General features: G+C 42.7%; 1 protein-coding gene across 1 annotated transcript in view; it reads left to right on the top strand.

Moving 5' to 3' along the window:
• The first annotated feature begins 2,861 nt into the window (after positions 1–2,861).
• LOC146063918 (amine sulfotransferase-like) overlaps positions 2,862–20,608 on the top strand; it is a 47,852-nt gene continuing 30,105 nt past the window's right edge. Inside the window, exons 1-3 of the mRNA XM_083176831.1 lie at positions 2,862–2,904; positions 11,196–11,364; positions 19,316–19,536. Of these exons, the coding sequence (XP_083032957.1) occupies positions 11,208–11,364; positions 19,316–19,536 (378 nt within the window). The 5' untranslated portion in view covers positions 2,862–2,904; positions 11,196–11,207. The remainder of the gene's footprint in view (positions 2,905–11,195; positions 11,365–19,315; positions 19,537–20,608) is intronic.

The following is a 20,608-nucleotide window of genomic DNA, read 5'->3' as shown; positions in this document are numbered from 1 at the left end:
TTTCAATTAGCAACACATAGCAATGCAATATTAGTATTTCGTTGGTGCACGTTGGGGCCCTTAAGTTACTGAAGATGTAGATAGGTAAGTATATATATACTCAGGCTGCCTAAGAAATTAGTCTTTCGCTGGTCTTCACTAGGTATCCCTAGCACTGTAAAAAGTCTATATATCTGTCCCTTGGTTATATGATGCTATTTACACAGGGTATTTAAGTTACTGGGTTTTGATACAATAGTCCTGCATTCCCTCATATAGAACAGAAACTTGCTATCCTTTTTCTGCAATTGCTTGGCTGTAAGCCCAAAAGCAACTATTGCAAAAGCTTTAAATCAATGCCTTCTCTCCTATATTGTGTAGCATAGGTTTTAGGTGTTCACACTAGAGAGAATGCCTTTAGGCGCAGTTAATACAATTGTCTAGTATCCCTTGTAGTGTAAAGTGCGTTATAAAAAGGGGTCATTCAAGCTCACCCGATCTAGCAGCTCTCTGTCTGTCAAACTGTCTCTCTAAGTCTATCCTCTTCCTGAATTTTTATTTGGGCTGCTGTGATAACTCTGGCTCCTGACTCTGTCCCTTTACTTTCTTGCTGACTGTGGCTGCTCTATTAGTTCTTAGGGCGATAGCCTATTACATCACTCCCCGTCTCCCTCTGGAGGCTGCCTATTATAATAGCAGCACCAGGGTGTAGGAGGATGTGACAGGGACCCTTTGTATGCTGTGCTTCTTTCGCAGGTTGCATAGCACTGAACGGGGGTAATACTATTCCCCTTGATTGGGCAATGTCAGAGGGGTGTTCCTCCCTCCCCTGTCCGCGCCTCCTCCCGTCTCCCGCAGGCAATGCCTGGGTGTAGAGGGGCTTGGACTAGGGGTAGGCTCCCTGCAGTAATCTCTGGCTCTCTCCGGCTGCTAGTGGGCAGGTGGGCGGTGACTTCGGCTGCCGGGCGGCGCTTCTCCCTTGAAGCTGACGAGCCGGTGGGCGGCGGCCTCTCCCCTGCAGCTGATGAGCCGGTGGGCGGTGGTTTCGGCTGTCGAGCGGCGCTTCTCCCTTGAAGCTGACGAGCCGGTGGGCGGCGGCTTCTGCTGTCGGGCGGCGCTTCTCTCTTCACCTGTCAGCGCCTCTCCTCCCGTCTCCCGCTGGTGGCTGCCTATGATACGGGCAGCACCAGGGTGTAGAGGGGACGTGACAGGGGCAGCTCTCTCCTGCTGGGCGGCGGCTGTGGGTGACGCGCTGACAGCGCAAGGTTCTTACTTAAGTCCTGCGGCGTTTCTGGTCCCAGCAAACCTCCCCGCCTCCTCCCTTCTCCCGCAGGGCAGCGCTGTAAAGCGGTGCCTGGGTGTGGAGGGGCGTTAACGGGCGGACAGTCTTCTGGCCTCACTCCCCGGCTGGGAGGCGCTTCCTCGCCGATTGGACAACCGCGTTGACAGGGGGGAGGAGCGGACGACGTCACAGGTCCTCTCCGACTGGTGAGCGCTCACCTCCCTTGGCTTGTCGGCGTTTTGCGGGGCGCTCAATAGCAGCTGCCAAAGTATGCCTTTCAGTAGTAGAGGCAGCGGCTTGTCTTCTTGGTGAGTACCGTTTTCCCTCACTCCTGAGCGGCCACTTAGAACTCTCCTACGGCCAGCTCCTTCCAGCAGTTAGCGCCGCAGTTCACAGCAAGCATATGCAGCACCAACTCCGGAGGAGGGGATGCCTTGGGAGAGGAAACTGCTGAGCTACTCTTTACTGCGCTGACAGTCCTTTTATATCCCTGCTGGGAGGTCAGCTGTTCAGCGCGAGAACAGCTGTTTTCCCGCCTGGTCCTCGAGACAGCTGGCTTCCCGCATTTTTTTATGTCCTCGAGGCTACCCTGGGCTCCCTTTGACTGACAGGCAACTGAGGGTTCACCCAGGGGGCAACTATACACACAGTGCTTGCCTAACCAAAGTCTAAGTGATTTACAGTCCATTCCACTGCCACCAAAGTTCCTTGCTCAATAAATCAACAATAATACATATGTATGGCAAAGTCTGTATCAGCCATAGTCACTAGTATACATATGTTCATGCCACATAGTTTTAGAAAGTTTCTGAGCAACAAATGCGGTTTGGTTGCTCGGTCAATGTTACCATATTCCTATAAGAGTCCATCACACAATATCATTTCTGAGGTGGAAACTGCTTATAACTTTAATATATACATTTCTAACATATGCAAGCATGTATATGTTACACAAATATCTCAAGGGTTTTAACAAGGTGCAGGTGGGAGACATTCTTCACAGGAAGAGGAGCAGCAGAACAAGAGGACATGCACTGAAACTAGAGGGAGGAAGATTCAGGGGAAATGTGAGGAAGAATTACTTCACAGAAAGAGTAGTAGATAAGTGGAATAGCCTACCATCAGAGGTGGTAGACGCAAATACAGTAGTACAATTTAAAAATGCTTGGGATAGGCCTATTGATATCCTTACAAAAAAATAAGGATCAAATATGGTTTGAGGAAACATGTTTAAAAAAGGGGCAGACTAGATGGGCCAAGTGGTTCTTATCTGCCGTCAAATTCTATGTTTCTATGTTACTGCAGTAGCCACAGTTTCTCCAACAGATGGGCGAGGCAGAGGGTAACATCTGGGATAGCCTTGCTTATGTTTATTATCCTTTGCAAGCTACATTCTTCTTTTAGTACATGGTACCTATTCAATTACAAAGCATTTAACTAGTATCATTCACATTCAGGAAAAGAGAAGATCAGAAAGTTTATACTGACTGTGGGAAATGGGTTGGACTCTGCAGTGTTGTAATGACTTGGGCAAAGTGCCTGAACATTTTATGTTATAAAGGACTGGAATGCACTTTCCTACAATAGAGTCCAGCCAAGTCATACTACGGAGTGAGCAGAAAAGGCAGTTGCAAAAAGAAAAGGTTAGTCCTATATTTAGTGCCAAGGTGCAATGACTGCTAAATCACAACTACATACTGTATACAGTATGTGATGGAGTTTGTTTTTTGTTGTTTGCGCAAAGATAATTGTTCTACAAAACACACATTGAGAGTTTAGTAATATAGGGGGTATTCAATCTGTGCCGCTATTTCTGCCAGCGGAAATAATGGCACTCTGCTATTCAATGCTGCAGTTACCGACGGCACTTAAGGCAGTCAGATATTACGTTTTTTAAAGGTTTTTTTTTTTTTTTTTACAGAAACTGCTGCGGATCGTCTAATTCACTGCCGTTTTTTTTGACAACTTTCCAACATTCCACAGCCAGAACATTGAATTCTGACTGTCGAGTTACTGTGGGATCAGATGAAAACGGCCTGGGGTTCTGACTGTTGGGTGTTCTGACAGTCAGAATCCCGGATTGAATACCCCCCAGCAGAGGCAGAACTGTGGGAGGCAATGGAGTCATCTGCCACCGGGCTCCTGCTCCCAAGGGGGCACCTCTCCTCCCCCTGGAAGTTTAAATCAGTTATTTAAAAGCCAACAATATTGCTTCTGTGGCTGAGTTCTGAAATATATATGTGTTCTAATATCTATCTATCTATCTATCTATCTATCTATCTATCTATCTATCTATCTATCTAGCGAAACAGAAATATATATTTTATATAAGGTTATATAGGGGGTGTGTGTTTGTGTGTTTGTGTGTGTGTGTGTTTGTGGGGGCACCAATATATATCTTGCCTCCGGGCAACTGGAACGAACTTACGCCACTGACCCCCAGAGTGTTTTAAGTCTGCACTCTGTAAGGAGCATTACCACATAGATGTTCTGAGACATCCATATTAATGTATTTGTGGCATGCAGAACAACTACATTGTTTGTTGAAATATATGTATACAGTTATAATAAATACACTGTATTATTTATAGAATTAAATATTATTAAATATATGAAGACATATTCTGAATATATAAAACCATCATTTAACAATACCAGTATATGAAACAGCAGTTCTCACAAATTCACTGGTAACTTTAATATTTTACTTACTCATTTTGTGGCTAGGGAAATTAAATATAATAAAAATGTTTATCACTGTGTCCTATTACAGAAAACTATATCCACAGTATTGTGAATCTGCAAAAGAATAGGAAAAACAAATAATTTAGCAGACGTAACAGATAAATTATACTTTACCCTCCAGCTACAATGTACTTAAAAGTAGCTAATGATTATGTGAACAAACTTTTCTAGAACTGAATCATGTGATTATCAAACAAAACTTTGGCATTTTCAATCGGCAAAACCTCCAGTGTAAGGTCCCATTTGGGAAGATATGCTGACCAATGGATAGTCATAACCCATATTGCATTATATTTTAATAGTTAAATACATTGCATAACACTCACTATGAGCAAATCTCACATGTATTAGTCCAGGTAGGGCTAATACACGTGACATGTGCTCATAGTGAGTGTTTGAGACTATATGCAAATTGACAGGACCGCTATAAGGTCATATGGTCAACTCGGGACTCAGCATCCATAAGCCATCTATGTGAGAGACTGTAACATATGTCAATTCATGGTTAATGTTTATCTATGTAATTTTGGATTCATTCTTAATGCTACATCAATTATTAAATGTTGATTTTCATTTATTTACCCATGGTGTTTTAATTAATCACTCTTCAAAAAGTGCTGTGTCTGTTTTTTAAGCTAAACATTCCTATTTGTGTGTACACACGGTGAGATTCCTTTGCTATTTGCCTTAAGATTCGAGTGCTATACAATCTTTGCTATCTCTGTACTATTTACATACAATTCATACAATCTGCATTAGATTTGCACTATATATTCGATTTGTGCTGTCACGGGAGCGCGCATCAGGATCGCAAGGTAAAAATCTGTGCGATCTGCTTACGATCTGCATACGATCTGCATGCGATCTTGACTATATAGTGAAAATCTAATGTCAAATCTCACCGTGTGTACACATGGTGAGATTCCCTTGCTATTCGACTTAATGGTGTGTACACACTTGTACAATTTAGACTATATTACAATTTAGACTATCTGCATACAATATATACAATTTAGACTATCTGCATACAATTTAGACTATATAGTGCAGATCTGCACTATATAGTCTATGCAGCCAAGACTTTCTGGCTGCGATATGGGAGCACGCATCGGGATCGCATCGGGATCGCAGGGGTTAAAACCTGTGCGATCTGCATGCGATCCAGATGAGATTTTAACTATATATAGTCAAAATCTCATGCACATTGTACAAGTGTGTACACATCATAATGCTGTGTACACAATGATACAATCTGCATAAGATCCAGAAAAGATTTTGACTATATAGTCAAAATCTTATCTGGATCTCATGCAGATTGTATGGGTTTTATCCCAAGCGATCCAGATGCGTTCAAGATGCGCGCTCCCATATCTTAACCAGAAAGTCTTGGCTGCCCTGTCTATATAGTGCAGATCAGCACTATATAGTCTAAATTGAATGCAGATAGTGTAAATTGTATGCAGATAGTCTAAATTGTAATCGCATCTGGATCTTATGCAGATTGTACTGATTCGACTGCTATACAATCTTTGCTAACTCTGTACTATTTAAATACAATTCATGCTATCTACATTCGACTTCACTATATAGTCATTGCTGCCCTGTCTATCTGGGTTTCAATTTGTGCTGCCACGGGAGCAGGCATCAGGATCACAAGGTAAAAAACGTGTGCGATCTGCAAACGATTTGCTTGCGATCTGCATGCGATTTGGACTATATAGTCAAAATCTTATGCTGGATTGTACCGTGTGTACACAGCATTAGACTGGGCTGATCATCTTCCCACCCTCCCACATAACTTAACCTTCCACAATGTCACTATCTATTGATCGAACAACCATCTCCTCTAGCCACCAAATATGCTGCCTTGGTGTCATTCTTGATCCTCTCTCTCCTTTAAACCACACATTCAGCATCTCTCACAGTCCTGTCATTTCCACCTCAATATTATTTCCAGGATCAGACCTTATCTCAATCAGGATGCTACAAATCCCTCATCCACTCACTAGTCTTCTCCAGCTTGGACTACTGTAATCTCCTACTTTCTGACCTTCCTGTAAAACACCCGGTTCATCTTCCTCTCCAAATGTACTATGTCGACTTCCCCTCTCTAACAAGCCCTGCACTGGATCTTCTTTCCCTCCAGAATATAATTCAAGCTCCTCACACTCACTTACAAAGCTCCTGCACTGACTCCTCTTTCCCTCCAGAATACAATTCAAGCTCCTCACACTCACTTTCCCACTCCTCTCCCACCTTCATAGCTGACCTTATCTCTCCTTATACTCCCATCCATCCTCTCCGTTCCACAAATGCAGGCCGCCTCTCTTGCCAATTGGATAATTCCTCTCACTTCCGTCACCAAGATTTTGGCTGTTGTGCTCCATATCACTGGAATTCTCTACCTCTCCCTATAAGACTTGCAACCTTCCTTTCAAAACTTTAAACGGGCTCTCAAGACCCACTTCTTCATTAAATGTAACCAATTTTCATCCTAATTTTATGACAACGCTCACTTATACCCTGCTGTGTCACCCCAGTCTGTCTGCCCTGTCCCTTTAGATTGTAAGCTCTCATGAGCAGGGCCCTTTCTCCTCATGTACTTTTCTAAGACTACTGTATATCTCTGGCACTGTTAAAATAGTGTGTCTAGAGAGGAAAAGGAATATGTGTAACCAACATACAGGGAAATCTTTATCTGACACAAATGTCTCCAAAAATAACCTGTTGGTGGTGCTCCCTAGAGTCATAAGTTTGTATCACTTGCACATTAATTCAGCTAGGAGCAATTAATGCCTCATAGGGTTTTTTTAGGGATGCAGTCAATTTACCTACAATCAAAATCCCGATGGTCAAAATACCGACAACCATTGACCAACGGTCAAAATTCCGACAAGGTCAAAATACAGACATTTAAAATAGCGACATGGTCAAAATACCGACACGGTCAAAATACCATAATTTAAATTGTTCATACTTTACCATGCCAGTAGACATGGAGGAGGAATATAATAGTGTGCCGAGCGCAGCAAGGCACCGTGCATACCTCCCAACATGACCCTCTCCAGGAGGGACACAATGCTCTGCTGCTGGACTTTCCTCTTGATGTATGATTACCATCACCTGTGTTGAAGCACCTTTCTCCTCAATTAACCTGCTTAACACAGATGAGGGTAATCATACATTAAGAGTAAAGTACAGGAGCAGGGCATTGTGTGCCTCCTGGCATGGATCATGTTGGGAGGTATGCCGTGCCCCAAGCACGGCGAGTGCAGCGAGCCATGTGGGGGGGATGCGGTACACTCATGTGGGTTTTATGTCCTATATCAACATACAGGCCAACAAAAGATGAATAACTTGTGTATACTTTTGTTAAAACAGAAATAATGCATCAATAATTATTTGCTTTTGTTACACTCTGTTTTCTCAAACACTGTTATTTATTGCTGCATGTGGCATTAGTTTGTTGCACAAGGTACTAGCCACGGCGTATGAGGCCTACCCTTTGCGCAAAGCAGCATGAGTTTGTTCGAAGCAGCAACCATTTTGTGAACTATGACTTGCATAATAACATTATAAAATGGCTGATGATTCAGAATAGTGCTGTAAAAGTGATTCCTTATAAAGAATTGTTTTTGGTTTTAGAAGCTTAAGAATATGGTGTTGACAGTATAATGGAGCAAGGACAGAAAGCTAATCTCCACAAACTTATCAATAATATGGGAACAGGGCCACACATGTGTAGACTCCAAGGCCACTGAACCTTTGCCTAGTAACAATAAAGTTGGGTGTTGGGTTAATTATGACATCATGATTGTAAGCAGAGCTTTCCAATAAGACTCAATGCTTATGAGTAATTAATTAATTAATTAATGTGATTAAGGTTTAAATATCAGAGTTAGAGAAGGAAGAAAAAGGCAGTTGAGGAAGAACAGGCCAACAGGGGGCTGGAGGTAACTATGAAGGAGGTTTAATCATGGCTGATCACTGTCCTTGAAAGGTTTCCATTTTGATTTAATTTAGAATTACTGTTTAAGTATTAGCCATACCTCCCAACTGTCACGATTTCCGCGGGAACGTCCCGATATTCGGGGACGTTCCCGCGTCCCGCCCGGGGCCGCCATTGTCCCGCGGTGGGGGGGACAGTTGGGAGCCCCCCCAGCTTGCCGAGAATAGACGCTGTGCGCATGCGCACAGCATCTATTCAGCGCCGACGAGCGGCGAAAACGGGGCGTGGCCGGAGTTCGCGTCACCCCGTGAGACCACGCCCCTTTTCTCGAGGCCACGCCCCCTTTTCGGGAGCACGCGCGGCTTCGCTGCGCGAACGTCCCGACCTCCCAACTTCAAAAGTTGGGAGGTATGCATTAGCTAATCAATTTTATGTTTCTTGTGTTAGTCTGCTTTTGCAAATACCTGTAATGAAGCTATTTATTTAAGTAAAGCATTGTCATACATTTTATAACAAGGTTGTGTTGGTGTGCAATCATTTCAGCGTTGCCGTTATATTTAAAGGTTATAAAGTAAAAATATATAATACCCCTTTTACATTACAGCTAAAACACGGTAAATTGATGATTTTAAATGGCTTTAAAATGTTCCTAGCTGTAATGTGAAAGGTCCAGAGACAATTTACCGTTTTTAAAATACCTGTAATCCAAAACGCAGTGTCCTACCTGTTTCAGAGCCAATCCATTTGTAGTGTAAATGGCTCTGAAACGGTATTTACAAGTCATGAGCAGGTCACAGAGGGTGATAGGCTATCTCCCTTGTGATCTCACTAGGCACAGGCAGGAAGTAAAGAGCAGAGGAGACTTTTTTAACCTAGTGCATACTGTGCAGGTGTTGGGATCATTTGGTCAACAGTCCTTAGGCCGACACTGTTGGGTCAACATGCTGGAAGGTCGACAGGTGTCAAGGTCAACATGGCAGAAGGTCGACATGAGTCTAGGTCGACAGGGTTCTAGGTCAACATGGGTGAAGGTCGACAGGTGTCTAGGTCAACATGGGTTTTTTCACTGTTTTATGAGCCGACATGTACCGACAGGCGGTATTTCATGCCCTACCATCCACTAGGGCATGGTGGGAGAATAAAATAGTGTGCCGAGCGCAGCGAGGTACCGCGCCCGAAGCATTGTGAGCAAAGCGAGGGGCTGCGGTTCACTTCCAACTGCATTAGGTCGACAGGTCGCTAGGTCGACATGGGTTTTTTCGCTGTTTTTTTTTACCCAAATGTAAACACAGTCGACATGACGGTGTCAACATTTGGGTAAAAAAAAACGAAAAAGCCCATGTCGACCTGTCGACCTAACCCATGTCAACCTAATGCATGTGTCGACCTAAACCCATGTTGACCTTGTCCCATGTCGACCTAGACACCTGTTGACCTTCACCCATGTCGACCTAGAGCCCCACACCGTTGCGAAATCTTTAGATGCAGTAGTTAAACTGAATTCACTCACGTTCAGAAGTCCTGACCGCCGTGGCGGTATGCTGTGCATGCAAACCTATACAAATCATAATTGTGACCTACTGTATGATGCCCGAAGTGCATCGCTATGACAATTAGGCAGATTGTCACACCAATCTAAAAAATCACGCAGCGGTTACCCAGCTTTAATTGTATTTATATTTTATTATAATTATAGGAAAAAAAATGTTAAGTTTATAATGCATATTTGTTTAAATATTTCAAAATTAGCTTTCAGCCTGCGGGGGACAAAGCAGTTTTCTCCAAGCCGTTCACAATACACTGTGTCTAGGGCATGCACACAGCCCAGCCACTAATTATATTGAATAGCCTGCATGTGGGATCTTATTTAAAATGAGAACACGCACAATTTGTCGTACTATATACTGTAAATACTTTCTGAGGAAACCTGTTGATACTCACCTTCTGTAGATATTACATCACTCCAAAGGGTGCCGGACGTGTTTCCAACAGGTGGGATCCCGACAGTCATTTACCCGACGTCGGGATCCCGACTGTCAAAATGCCGACAGCCGGGTGCCTGACTGACACCCGCTATTTTCCCTTGTGGGGGTCCATGACCCCCATAGAGGGAGAATAGAATAGGTGGCTCACGTAGTGAGCCACCATGCCCGCAGCGTGGCGAGCCCAGCGAGCCCGTAAGGGGCTTTTTTGCGCTCGCCATGCTGTCTGAGTCCGGGCAGTCGGGAATCCGACGTCGGGCTAATGACTGTCGGGATCCCGACTGTCGGAGCCCCATACCACAACCACTCCAAATGGAGTGTAATTATCATTAATAACAGTACCAAATCAAATTGGTAAATTGTGATTGTCACAGCTATTCCAATTGAAGGAACTACCAATTTAACATATATTGTTGTTATTAGATACACAGGCGACTAAATTATTTACGCACCATTTAAGAAAGATCTCTATAAATACTTAGTAGGGAGATCATCTCGTGGGGCCCACAGTGTGAGGATAGTATATCCTTTTCCTTAAATGTTTGTATGTGTCTTATATTTCGCAACATTATTTTAATAAAGTGTTTCAATAAAGGTTATATTTTAATTAAACGTTTTGGTGCACTACACAGTGACATTCTCTTTCTTTTGCCTAACTTGTTCCAATCATGTCCTGTGGTAGCACACCCCTAACGTGTATACAGTAGATGTCCATGACTAACACTCCAATATAAGGGGTCCTTCAAACATATACATTGAATAAAGATAGTTTCTGTGCGACTGGCCAAAAAAACTTTTATATTTCAAAACTACTGTAACACTTACAAGAATGTAAGTCAAAATTATTTAAATTACAATCTGTGGTGTTTGTTGTTTAGAAATGAAATGACTATAAATGCCATTGCAGTTTAAAAAATGTGTCTAATAAATAATTAGGAAATAGGGTACAGTAAAAATAAACAAAGAAAATTGGGTATAAAACACAGTATTTGAATGGTAGCGATGCTCGCACTGTATTTCTGCCACATGGGACACCTGTATATTCGTAGTTGCAATTGTATTGTACATATTTCCATGGATATTCACAGTTTTGTGTGAGCTGAGCACATTTGGATTTGAGCACAAATATGAATCAGACGATATGTTCTTCTTTTGACTTTCATCAGACAATTTATTTTAGATGTTGTGGTACAGTATGTGCATAATATATATATACAACTCAGTCACTTTTTTGCATTTCTCTTTTTATTACATATAGCACCGATTCACCATGGCAGAAATTACTCCAGTGTTTAAAAATTCAACTCTTTATAGATATAAAGGATTTTGCTTTTTAAAGGAACTTATGCCAAAAGAGGTCATAGACTCATTGCAAGATTTTAAAATAAAAGATGATGATGTGTTCATGATCACTTATCCAAAATCAGGTGAGTTTAATATTACTTACAAAACAAAAACATGTTTAAGGCTAATACTGAGAAAATCATGCAAAATGTAGTGAACTATACACAACACTGTCCCCAAGATCTACCAACAGTTCATGATTTTTTTAAGGCTACCTGTGGATCTATAGTAGGAATCAATGCAGCATGTTTGAAAATGTGACAGTTAAGCTGGGTACACACTGGTAAATATATCTGCAGATCAATTGATCTGCAGATATGTTTACAGACAGCTCGGGCATCATGTTTTCCATGCACACTGCCTGGTAATTCGGGACTGGCATCACAACTGGGTGGGTGCATTTGAATGCGCCTGCCCATTGAACTGTCAATCACCAGTGGCTCCTGCAGCCTGGGCACTTAACATTTCTGTGTGTTTATTTCTGTCCTCTGGAGACCATCATCAGGAGTTCCAACCTTATTAAGCTATATCACAAGAGAGCACCGCTGAGACCAAGCAGCATCACCTAGAGTAACAGTGGGGAACGCACTTCCGCGTTTCACCTTGGAACTCATAATGCTTCACTTCCGTTCTAGTCCTGTATATATAAGGCACATCAGTGGCTAGCTTGACCATCGCTCCAGTGGTGCAACTAAGCATCGTGCAATGGGGTGACATTGTGCAGAAACACCAAAGTATAATCCGCCAAGCAGAAGTGTTCACCAGTTACAATATAGTGGGGCCCTGAATAGATTCCTCAAAGGGCTGGTGTCCACATATATGTCCCCATGCAAGTAATGCAATTCAGTATAGTTCCATGATGTGGTGCATAACACAGGGCAATATTAGATCAACTATTGAATACTAATGAGGCCAATTACAAAGTGTGAAATATTTATTAATAATAAACTCTGTGACAACAACACAATACATATATTGTATGACACTTAATGATATATATATATATTAGTGCTGGGCACGTTAACGCGTTAATATCGCGTTAACGCGCCGGCACATTAACTGCAATTAAAATATTTAACGCGGGGAGGGGGGTGCGCGGGTGCACGGGGGGGGGGGGGCGATGTGGCAGCAGGGAACAGGAAAACGGGGCTGGTGGGCACGGGAAACGAATGGTCGATGGGGCTGCACCGCAGGGGTGCAGAGCGCCCCTCCAAATATGGCCACCGCTGTGTAGGAGAGAGACGCTAGAGGTGCTCCTTTACCTCTAGCGTCTGTCAGGGAAGTTCAGAGTGCACACACAGCTCTACCCGGAAGTGCGGATTCCGGGAGCCCTGTGGACATGCATCCCCTGGTATGGAGCAAGCTAACCCCACTGGCATGGAGCAAGAAAACACCCCCTGGCAACGAGCAAGAAACCCCCCACCTGGCAACGAGCAAGAAACACCCTTGGCAACGAGCAAGTAAACCTCTCTGGCAACAAGCAAGTAACCCTCCCCTATCAACAAGCAGGGAACCCATTATGGCAACATGCATGCAATCCCCCTTAGCAACATGCATGTAATCCCACCTGGCAACGAGCACGGAACTTCTGGCAACAAGATTTTAGGTAAGCAGCGCGTATGTGCCTATCAGTGCGATTAATCGCAAAAATTTCATGCGATTAATCGCGATTAAAAATTTTAATTGTTGCCCACCACTAATATATATATAATGTTGATATCATCCAAAAATTATAGACGATCAATCTACACTATACAAATGAAAAATACTAAAAATTACAGTTATCTGCTTATACGGAGCGCACAGTCTGGACCTGCACAGTGGACTATGGGCCTTATTCTAGTTCACTCTTTCTGACAAATTCCTTCTTAGATGGACAAATCCATGTGCACTGCAGGTAGGGCAGATGTAACTTGTGCAGAGAGAATTAGATTTGGGTGGGGTTTTACTTCAAAGTGAGATCTATATTGCAGTGTAAAAAATAAAGCAGCCAATAGTTACCCTGCACAGAAAAAGTAACTCACCCAAATCTAATTCTCTCTGCACATTTTACATCTGCCCCGCTGCAGTGCACATGGTTTTGTCCATCTAAGAAGGATTTTGTCAGAGTGAACTAGAATAAGGCCCTATGTGACAGGACTGAAAAAATAATAAAAAAAAATATATAGAGAATGTTAAAAAATCTATTCATTTAATTACTGCAACAAATACATTGAATGGGTTGTTTTCATTGAGCCCATTTGGTGCCACCATGTTCAAAGTAAAAATTAATTTTGCCTCAAATTTCCTAACACAGAGTACAGAGTGGTCACCTCCCCTTGGTTATATTGGCACCCAATTGATAATCAGCCTTTTGATGCTTGCTACTTGATGTTTCTTTAGCAGGCAATGTTGTGCTATTGGTTTATTGGAGGCTCCAGTGGTTAAAGTTTTTCTAATTGAACTTCGATAGTTTGCCATCCACTGCCTAAATGTGCAAGTGGTCATACCTACAAATACTAGAAAAAGAGAGTTGCCAGTCACACAGGAGGATCATTTTTGATTGTTAGATGTTGTTAGGAGGACCCTCGTTATTTATGTTTGAAAGTTGGTGTGACGTAAGACACTGAGGGTGTGCTGAAGAAAAAAGGGGTTTGGGCTCTATCTCGGGCGCTCTTTTAAGATGGCAGCCTGGGTATATCAATAGGCCAAACCTTATAGGGCCTAAAGAAGCTGAATTGGAGAAATATAATTTTTGATAGACCCAATAGCGCTATCCCAGTGCGGACACCACAATATATAGGTGGAATGATACTTCCCTTCCCTTATTATTGGACTTCTTCGGTCTCCTCGGACTTTGGTTACTCGGGTTAATGCAAATTTTTCTCCCGATGATGTTATATGAGAAGAAAAAGACAGAGATAGACGTTGTCTGGTATGCTTATTATCTGTTATCAGTTATTTCAAAATTATGCAGTGAGGTTCAAAGTAGATGCATACCTCACTTACATAATTATGGGTAGTATAACGTATATAAAGGTATCTTTCATATAAGGTGGGTGGCGTACCCGTACTCACGGTGTGGCGATGTATTCGACTCTTATAAAGGTATCTTTTCCAGTCTCGACTTCCAAAAAGATTTTATTGGTAAAACAATATAAAAATTTGTATATAGTGCAGGGCAGTGGTAAATAACTGAGGCGGCTGATCAGATGACAAAAAGTATCCCGATCCGGACGAAATACAGCTGTTCTAAAAAGATCAGACACTCTACAATTAATACCTTCAGTCCTCACCTACAGGGTATTAAAATCGATGGCAGGCTCTCAGACCTGAGGGTGTGCTACCTGGGACACTGAATCATACGAATTTAGTAGAATAGTCCATAGAGGTGCACCTCAAGAATTGTAATAATGAAATGTAACTTTTATTTCTAAGTTTAAAAATAGCGAAATAAAACCAAACAAAACATACATGAATAGACATACATAATTAAAAAATGATCACCCCGTGGGACCACAATACCCAGATTCCCTGGCTGGTTGAGATTGCGTGATAAATCTCCTGGTGTGTATCCACAATATTTATGACAGGGCTGTGTTAATTTCTGCCTGTTAGGAGAGTGTCCCTGGGTTCAGTTGGGTGCCCAGACTGTGCACTGATAGCACACGGATCAATTGATTGTTGGTAATCCAACAGGATCTATTTAGCAATTGGTATACAGCATAAATACACAAGGGCTGCTGTGACAGATATGACCAGTGAGTCTAAACAGGCACTAATGTAGCAAATATGCCTGGTCCCATATACTATCAAAGGATATCCATCAGGGTTGCAGTGTGTAGCGGCTCACGCTGGACACGGGTATGATACCCGTTCCAGCCTGGCCGTCACCTGTCAGAGCTGTCACCGACCCCTATCGTAGTAATCGCGCTGTGGGGTAATTTGTAAGGTGTGTTGCAAAACACCACCTCGCTTGCTGGGGACTGCCGGCTCAGGTCAGACACAGTGTTATGCGTGAATACGCTAGGTTCCTGCTACCTGACGGGATCCATGTAATACGGAAACCCAAGGACGCAACGCTGATCTAACACAAATCAAAATACACTGTATGGGGGGGGGAGGGTATTGGGGTGCGCAAACGGGGTGTGAAGTCAGCGTACATTTCGCTAACGCTTCATCAGGACCCTATTCATGTATGTCTTGTTTGGTTTTATTTTGCTCTTTTTAAAATTAGAAATAAAAGTTACATTTTATTAGTACAATTCTTGAGGTGCACCTCTATGGACACTCTACCCTATTCTACTAGACTGGTCATACCTCCATATGCCATCCCACATGAGTAAACCACATGATCAAGAAGACAGTGGAGTTACAAGCGAACCCAAATAGGGCTGCCACCATGTGGATGGGGGAAACTGGACCCAGGAATCAATAAATTGCAGGTACTACAGCCCTTACATTTAAAGCAGCCCAGTTTTCTGGTTATCAACCAGGTGTGCCCTACAGGGACCATGCTTTATGACCTTAAGACAGTGGCCCCACATGGGCTCAATGAATAGTTGTGCTTTAATTGCTGTATCTGATATCCATTATGTATTTTCCAGTGCTCTGTGTGTTTAATTGGTGTTTAATTACTGCTTACAGCCTTTATTTGTACTTTACAGTGCTTATATTTTTAAAGTTACAATTACCATGACCTGAATTGATCTGTCTAGTATCTCTCTGGGAAATGTTTAAATGTTTAAAACTGCTACTTTATTGGAAGCCAACAAATTAACCCTAGAATGTCTGTGTGTGTGTGTACATATGGTATAGAATCTAGATTGTAAGATCTGAGACTGATGTGCATGTTCAACTATTCTCTGTAAAGTGGTGCAGAATATCTGTGCGCTATATAAAAAACTGGTACTAAGTAAATAATTATGCTTATTTTAGATATTTTCACTGTTTATTTCATATATTATTAAGCACTCCCTTTTTTTTTTCTTTTGGCTATTAGTGGAGGCTGGCATACCTCTCTCCTTGGTTGCCGCTGATATATTTACAATAGAGACCACTGTTCAGTACAGTGCCTTAAGTCCAAATTCTTGTGTTCTTGATTATACCCACTCCCAAAACTAAGTTGGAGACCTGCACCTTCTACCATGTTACTTTAGACAGTTATAACAAGATGGTACACACAGTTACTCAGTATAGACCTCAATGGCCATGGTGGAGCAGGCAAAGAAGCCTCCCTTAGGGGCAAATGGATGGAGTCTATGCAGAACCACATTCCTACACAAGGGACATACAGTATTCAAGATATGTTGCAGAGATGGAAGAGGCAAGAAATTCAAGAATGGATGATGAATGGAGATTTAAAGAAGGGACTTAAGTGACAAGAAAAAGGAATTAGCAATAGTAAAAGAGAAAAGAAAAGACATAGCAGTCCTGAAGTGGTGGAAGCCAGTAAACTCTGTCTTAGACATGTTAAATGTAAGTGTTGTTATATCCAAGTAAGCTAGAAGAGACACATTAAGAGATAATATAGAGGTTGGCAAGTAGGAAGAGAGATAGATTTGAGCATCAACAGTATGAAGGTATGATTGTAGCCCAAAGAAGATTATGATTTCACCATAGGAGGAGAAGAGTGAAGAAAAGTGGTCCAAGTACAGAGTCTTAGAAAAGACTTGTAAGTATGGTGAGGAGCTTAAATTGGATTCATAAAGGTAAGAGGACCCAGGCAAGGTGTTGAAATACTTGAGTGTTCTAGGTATCCTACTACAAAATGCATATGCCATTAGGCGTAAATAGTTCCTCCCCAGTGGCCATACACTATGTTCCGCAATACTGCTCATACAACACTAGTTGTGGCCATGGCCGGATTTGTCACTAGACCCATGAGGCACGGGCCTAGGGGCGGCACCTTTCATGGGCGGCAGCCGCCAGGCACCTGCTGCCAATCAGCCTAGCTAGATCAGCTGGCGTGTGCAGTAGCCAAAGTAACGGCTAAACCCTCACAGCCTGCTTGCGCACCTCTGCAGCGTTGCCTCCTGTATGCTCCCTCACGCTCCCTCACATCAGTCTCCTCCAGCATGTGGAAGGGGCAGTGTCACTTCTTATTTTTGATTGGCAGCTGGCCAGCCACCTCAGTCTGGCACCAAGAGGGAGATGCGGTGCTCAGTGCGTCTTCCTAGCTAGCTCTGTGAAGGTGCGTACACATGTACAGATTTTTCTGTCCGATCTATCTGGTGGGAGCAAAATCCTGGAAATGTATGGGATCATATGACAATCAAAAATTTCCACCCAAATGCAGGAAAACAGAAAAAAATATAGGTTATATCAGAATGATTTAAACAATTTGTCTGACTGATCACTGTCTGTTTTCAAGCATTTGGGAACAATTTGTTGATTGTCATTTGCTCTCATACATTTCCAGGTTTTTGTTCCCACCAGATAGATCAGACAGAAAAATCTGTACATGTGTACGCACCTTTACTTTTACAGAGCTGGCGTTCAATTACTGACTACTGTGCCTGTGCGCTCAGCACATGTTACACTCTGGGCAGCCTGAAGCTAGAGTCTCATCCCTCCCTCCGAGCAGTGCATACAGGCAGTATTTACTGCCTGCTCACACACTTGCTCCGGAAACTACGGAGTCCATCCACACAGACTGTACAAAACTACTGTGTTACCTACTAGTGTTTTATGTTCCTTACAAGAGGCAAGGAACTTTTCTCCCTGCAGTGCACACAAGTTACCGAGTCCTCCCTCCTCTCATCACACTGCTGCACGGAAAGGAATGTGTCGGGAGCAGACGGTTAACTGTTTGAATCCCTTTTATTAAACAAACAGTAAGTGCTAGTTTACTTGTGTTCCAGAGCTATTTATTGTGCATACTTCCAAACATTTGCCCAGAACTGGGAGGGACAGTTTGCGTGCCACAGGCGCGTGTGGTTTTTTATTTATTTTTTAGGGGGGGGGCACATATGTATATGGGGGGGGGGGGTGACCAAATGTTTTGTGCCTAGGGGCGGCCTGACACTCTTACTGTACTTGTCCTACATATGTTTGACCCAGTCTACCTTTTCTAAGATTAGTATGTGATAGATGCAAGTGTTGTGTCAAGAACTCAAAACTCAGTTCGAATGTCGTGATCCAGGGCATTCCTAATATTTCATATTGAAAAAAGCTTTCACAACATTGACTTGGTGATAAAATAAACAATAGCAAATAAAGCCCATTTTTAAATGTAAAACCTGGTAAATAATATGTGGCAAACATGTGGCACAATAGCATGCAAAGATTATTGTAAAGTAGTACAGGACTTTGTTTTTCATATCATATAGAGATATAGCAGTAATTTACATTTAGGGGTGTATTCAATCCCGGGTCACGACTGTTGGTACGTCCTGACAGCTGTCACCCTGTCAATGTCCCGCCTGCCATTCGGCAAAAAGGGGGCATGTCCACATAAACGGCTGTGGATTGTCGAGAATGGGCCTGACAGCTTTTAAAGTCGGGCCCGTTCTGTAGATCTGCTTCTTCAATGCTGTCGGTCAAAACAGCATTGTTTCCGTTGGAAATAGTGGCGGGGATTGAATACCCCCCTAATTCCTTAATTTCAATATGGTATTATGTCAGTTTAAAATTTGCTACATCTGTATTTTATGTATGAGCATTATATGGTGAAAACTTGCCTGTATATGGTCACCCAGACTTATCAGAATAAATGATTCTGTTCAAAGGAAATGCCGTTATTTATGTTTACTAGGGTATGGACCAAATGGTCGACCTAAAGATGGTCCACAGTCATTAGTTCGACACCACTAGGTCGGGCACGGTGCCTCGCTGCTCTTGTCACACTATTTTATTGTTGACCTTATGCTTGTGTCGACCTAATAACCTGTTGACCTTGTCCCATGTCAGCCTAGACCCATGTCGACCTTGCAGTATGTCCACCTAGTGGTGTCGACCTAATGACTGTCAACCATCTTTAGGTTGACCAACTGACCGTATCCTTTTACTAAATGTACTGTCTGACCTTTTACTTTATTTCCTTTTATATTAAAGGAACCATTTGGACCCAGCAAATTTTAAGTTTAATCTGCAGTGAAGGACACCGAAATGGCACCGAACAAATTGACACTACTAGCAGAGTACCATTCATTGAGTTTCCTATGGAAAAATTGAATGTTACTTTTGATTACGAGAGTCAGCCATCACCACGTTTATTTGCATCTCACTTATCATATTTATTTGTTCCACAAGGGCTAAGAAATAAAAAAGCAAAGGTAAGAACAATAATCTTGACCATGTCAGAGGATTTTTTTCTAAGAGTAATTAATGTACTACAATGGCTGCTTTCAACTTCTTAGCATTTGCTCAAATTAGCACAATAATTTTTTTATTTTAAGTTATTAAAATGCAAAAGCATGCACAAATAAATAATTGCTCTTTAACAAAATACTATGAGTTTCTAGTCTAATACCCCTTTCCCACTGCAGCTCTTAAACGGTAATTTGCTGTTTTTTTAGCCTTTTTAAACGGGTAGAGCTGCAGTGGTAATGCTCCAGCAGGGTAATGTCACAGTTGGGGGACACTTATTAGATAATGTCCTGCGGCCAAAACATTCATCCCTACTGACCAGTCAGCCTGGCCAGGGGCCCTGGGGGAGTGGGGACCCCCCCAATAAAGCCTGGTGCTGTCCCCGGTGACCCTGTGCGGTGGTCACTGGGCTGATTGAGTGTAAAATAATAGAATAAACTATTGTCTTTTACTGTAGAACTATGAGTCCCACTCCCAGCAAGCCTCCCCCACATGCTGGGACTTGGAGAACCACAAGTCCCAGCATGCGAGGCATTAAAGGGCCCGCTGGCACTTGGTTCTACAGTAAAAGAAATAGTTAAATAAACACACACTGACAACACAGAAAAATAAAAGTTTAATACATACATTACACAAACACACTGATACTTACCTATCTTTATTGGGGGGGTCCCCACTCCCCCAGGGCCCCTGGCCAGGCTGACTGGTCAGTAGGGATGAATGTTTTCCGTGGGACCTTATCTAATAAGTGTCCCCCGGCTGTGACATTACCCTGCTGGCTGGTTTGGCCTGGGGCTGGTTCTTAAAATACGGGGGGACCCCTAGTCATTTTGTCCCCCGTATTTTGTAACCAGCCCCGGACCTGGAGCCCGGGGCTGGTTATAAAAAATCAGCGAAGCCCTATTTGTCGGGTTTCCTGATTTTTTAATACCAGCCCCAGCTCTTTCAGCCTGGTGCTGGTTACGGCAGTGGGGGGGACCCCACGTCATATTTTTTTTAACCCCCTCCATCTTACTATTATAAACGGGTCTTTAAACG

Source organism: Crinia signifera, chromosome 3 (assembly GCF_055691185.1).
Source record: "Crinia signifera chromosome 3, ASM5569118v1, whole genome shotgun sequence".
NCBI lineage: Eukaryota > Metazoa > Chordata > Amphibia > Anura > Myobatrachidae > Crinia > Crinia signifera.
The sequence above is the reverse complement of the archived record's forward strand: the minus strand, read 5'-3'. Positions and strand labels throughout refer to the sequence as shown.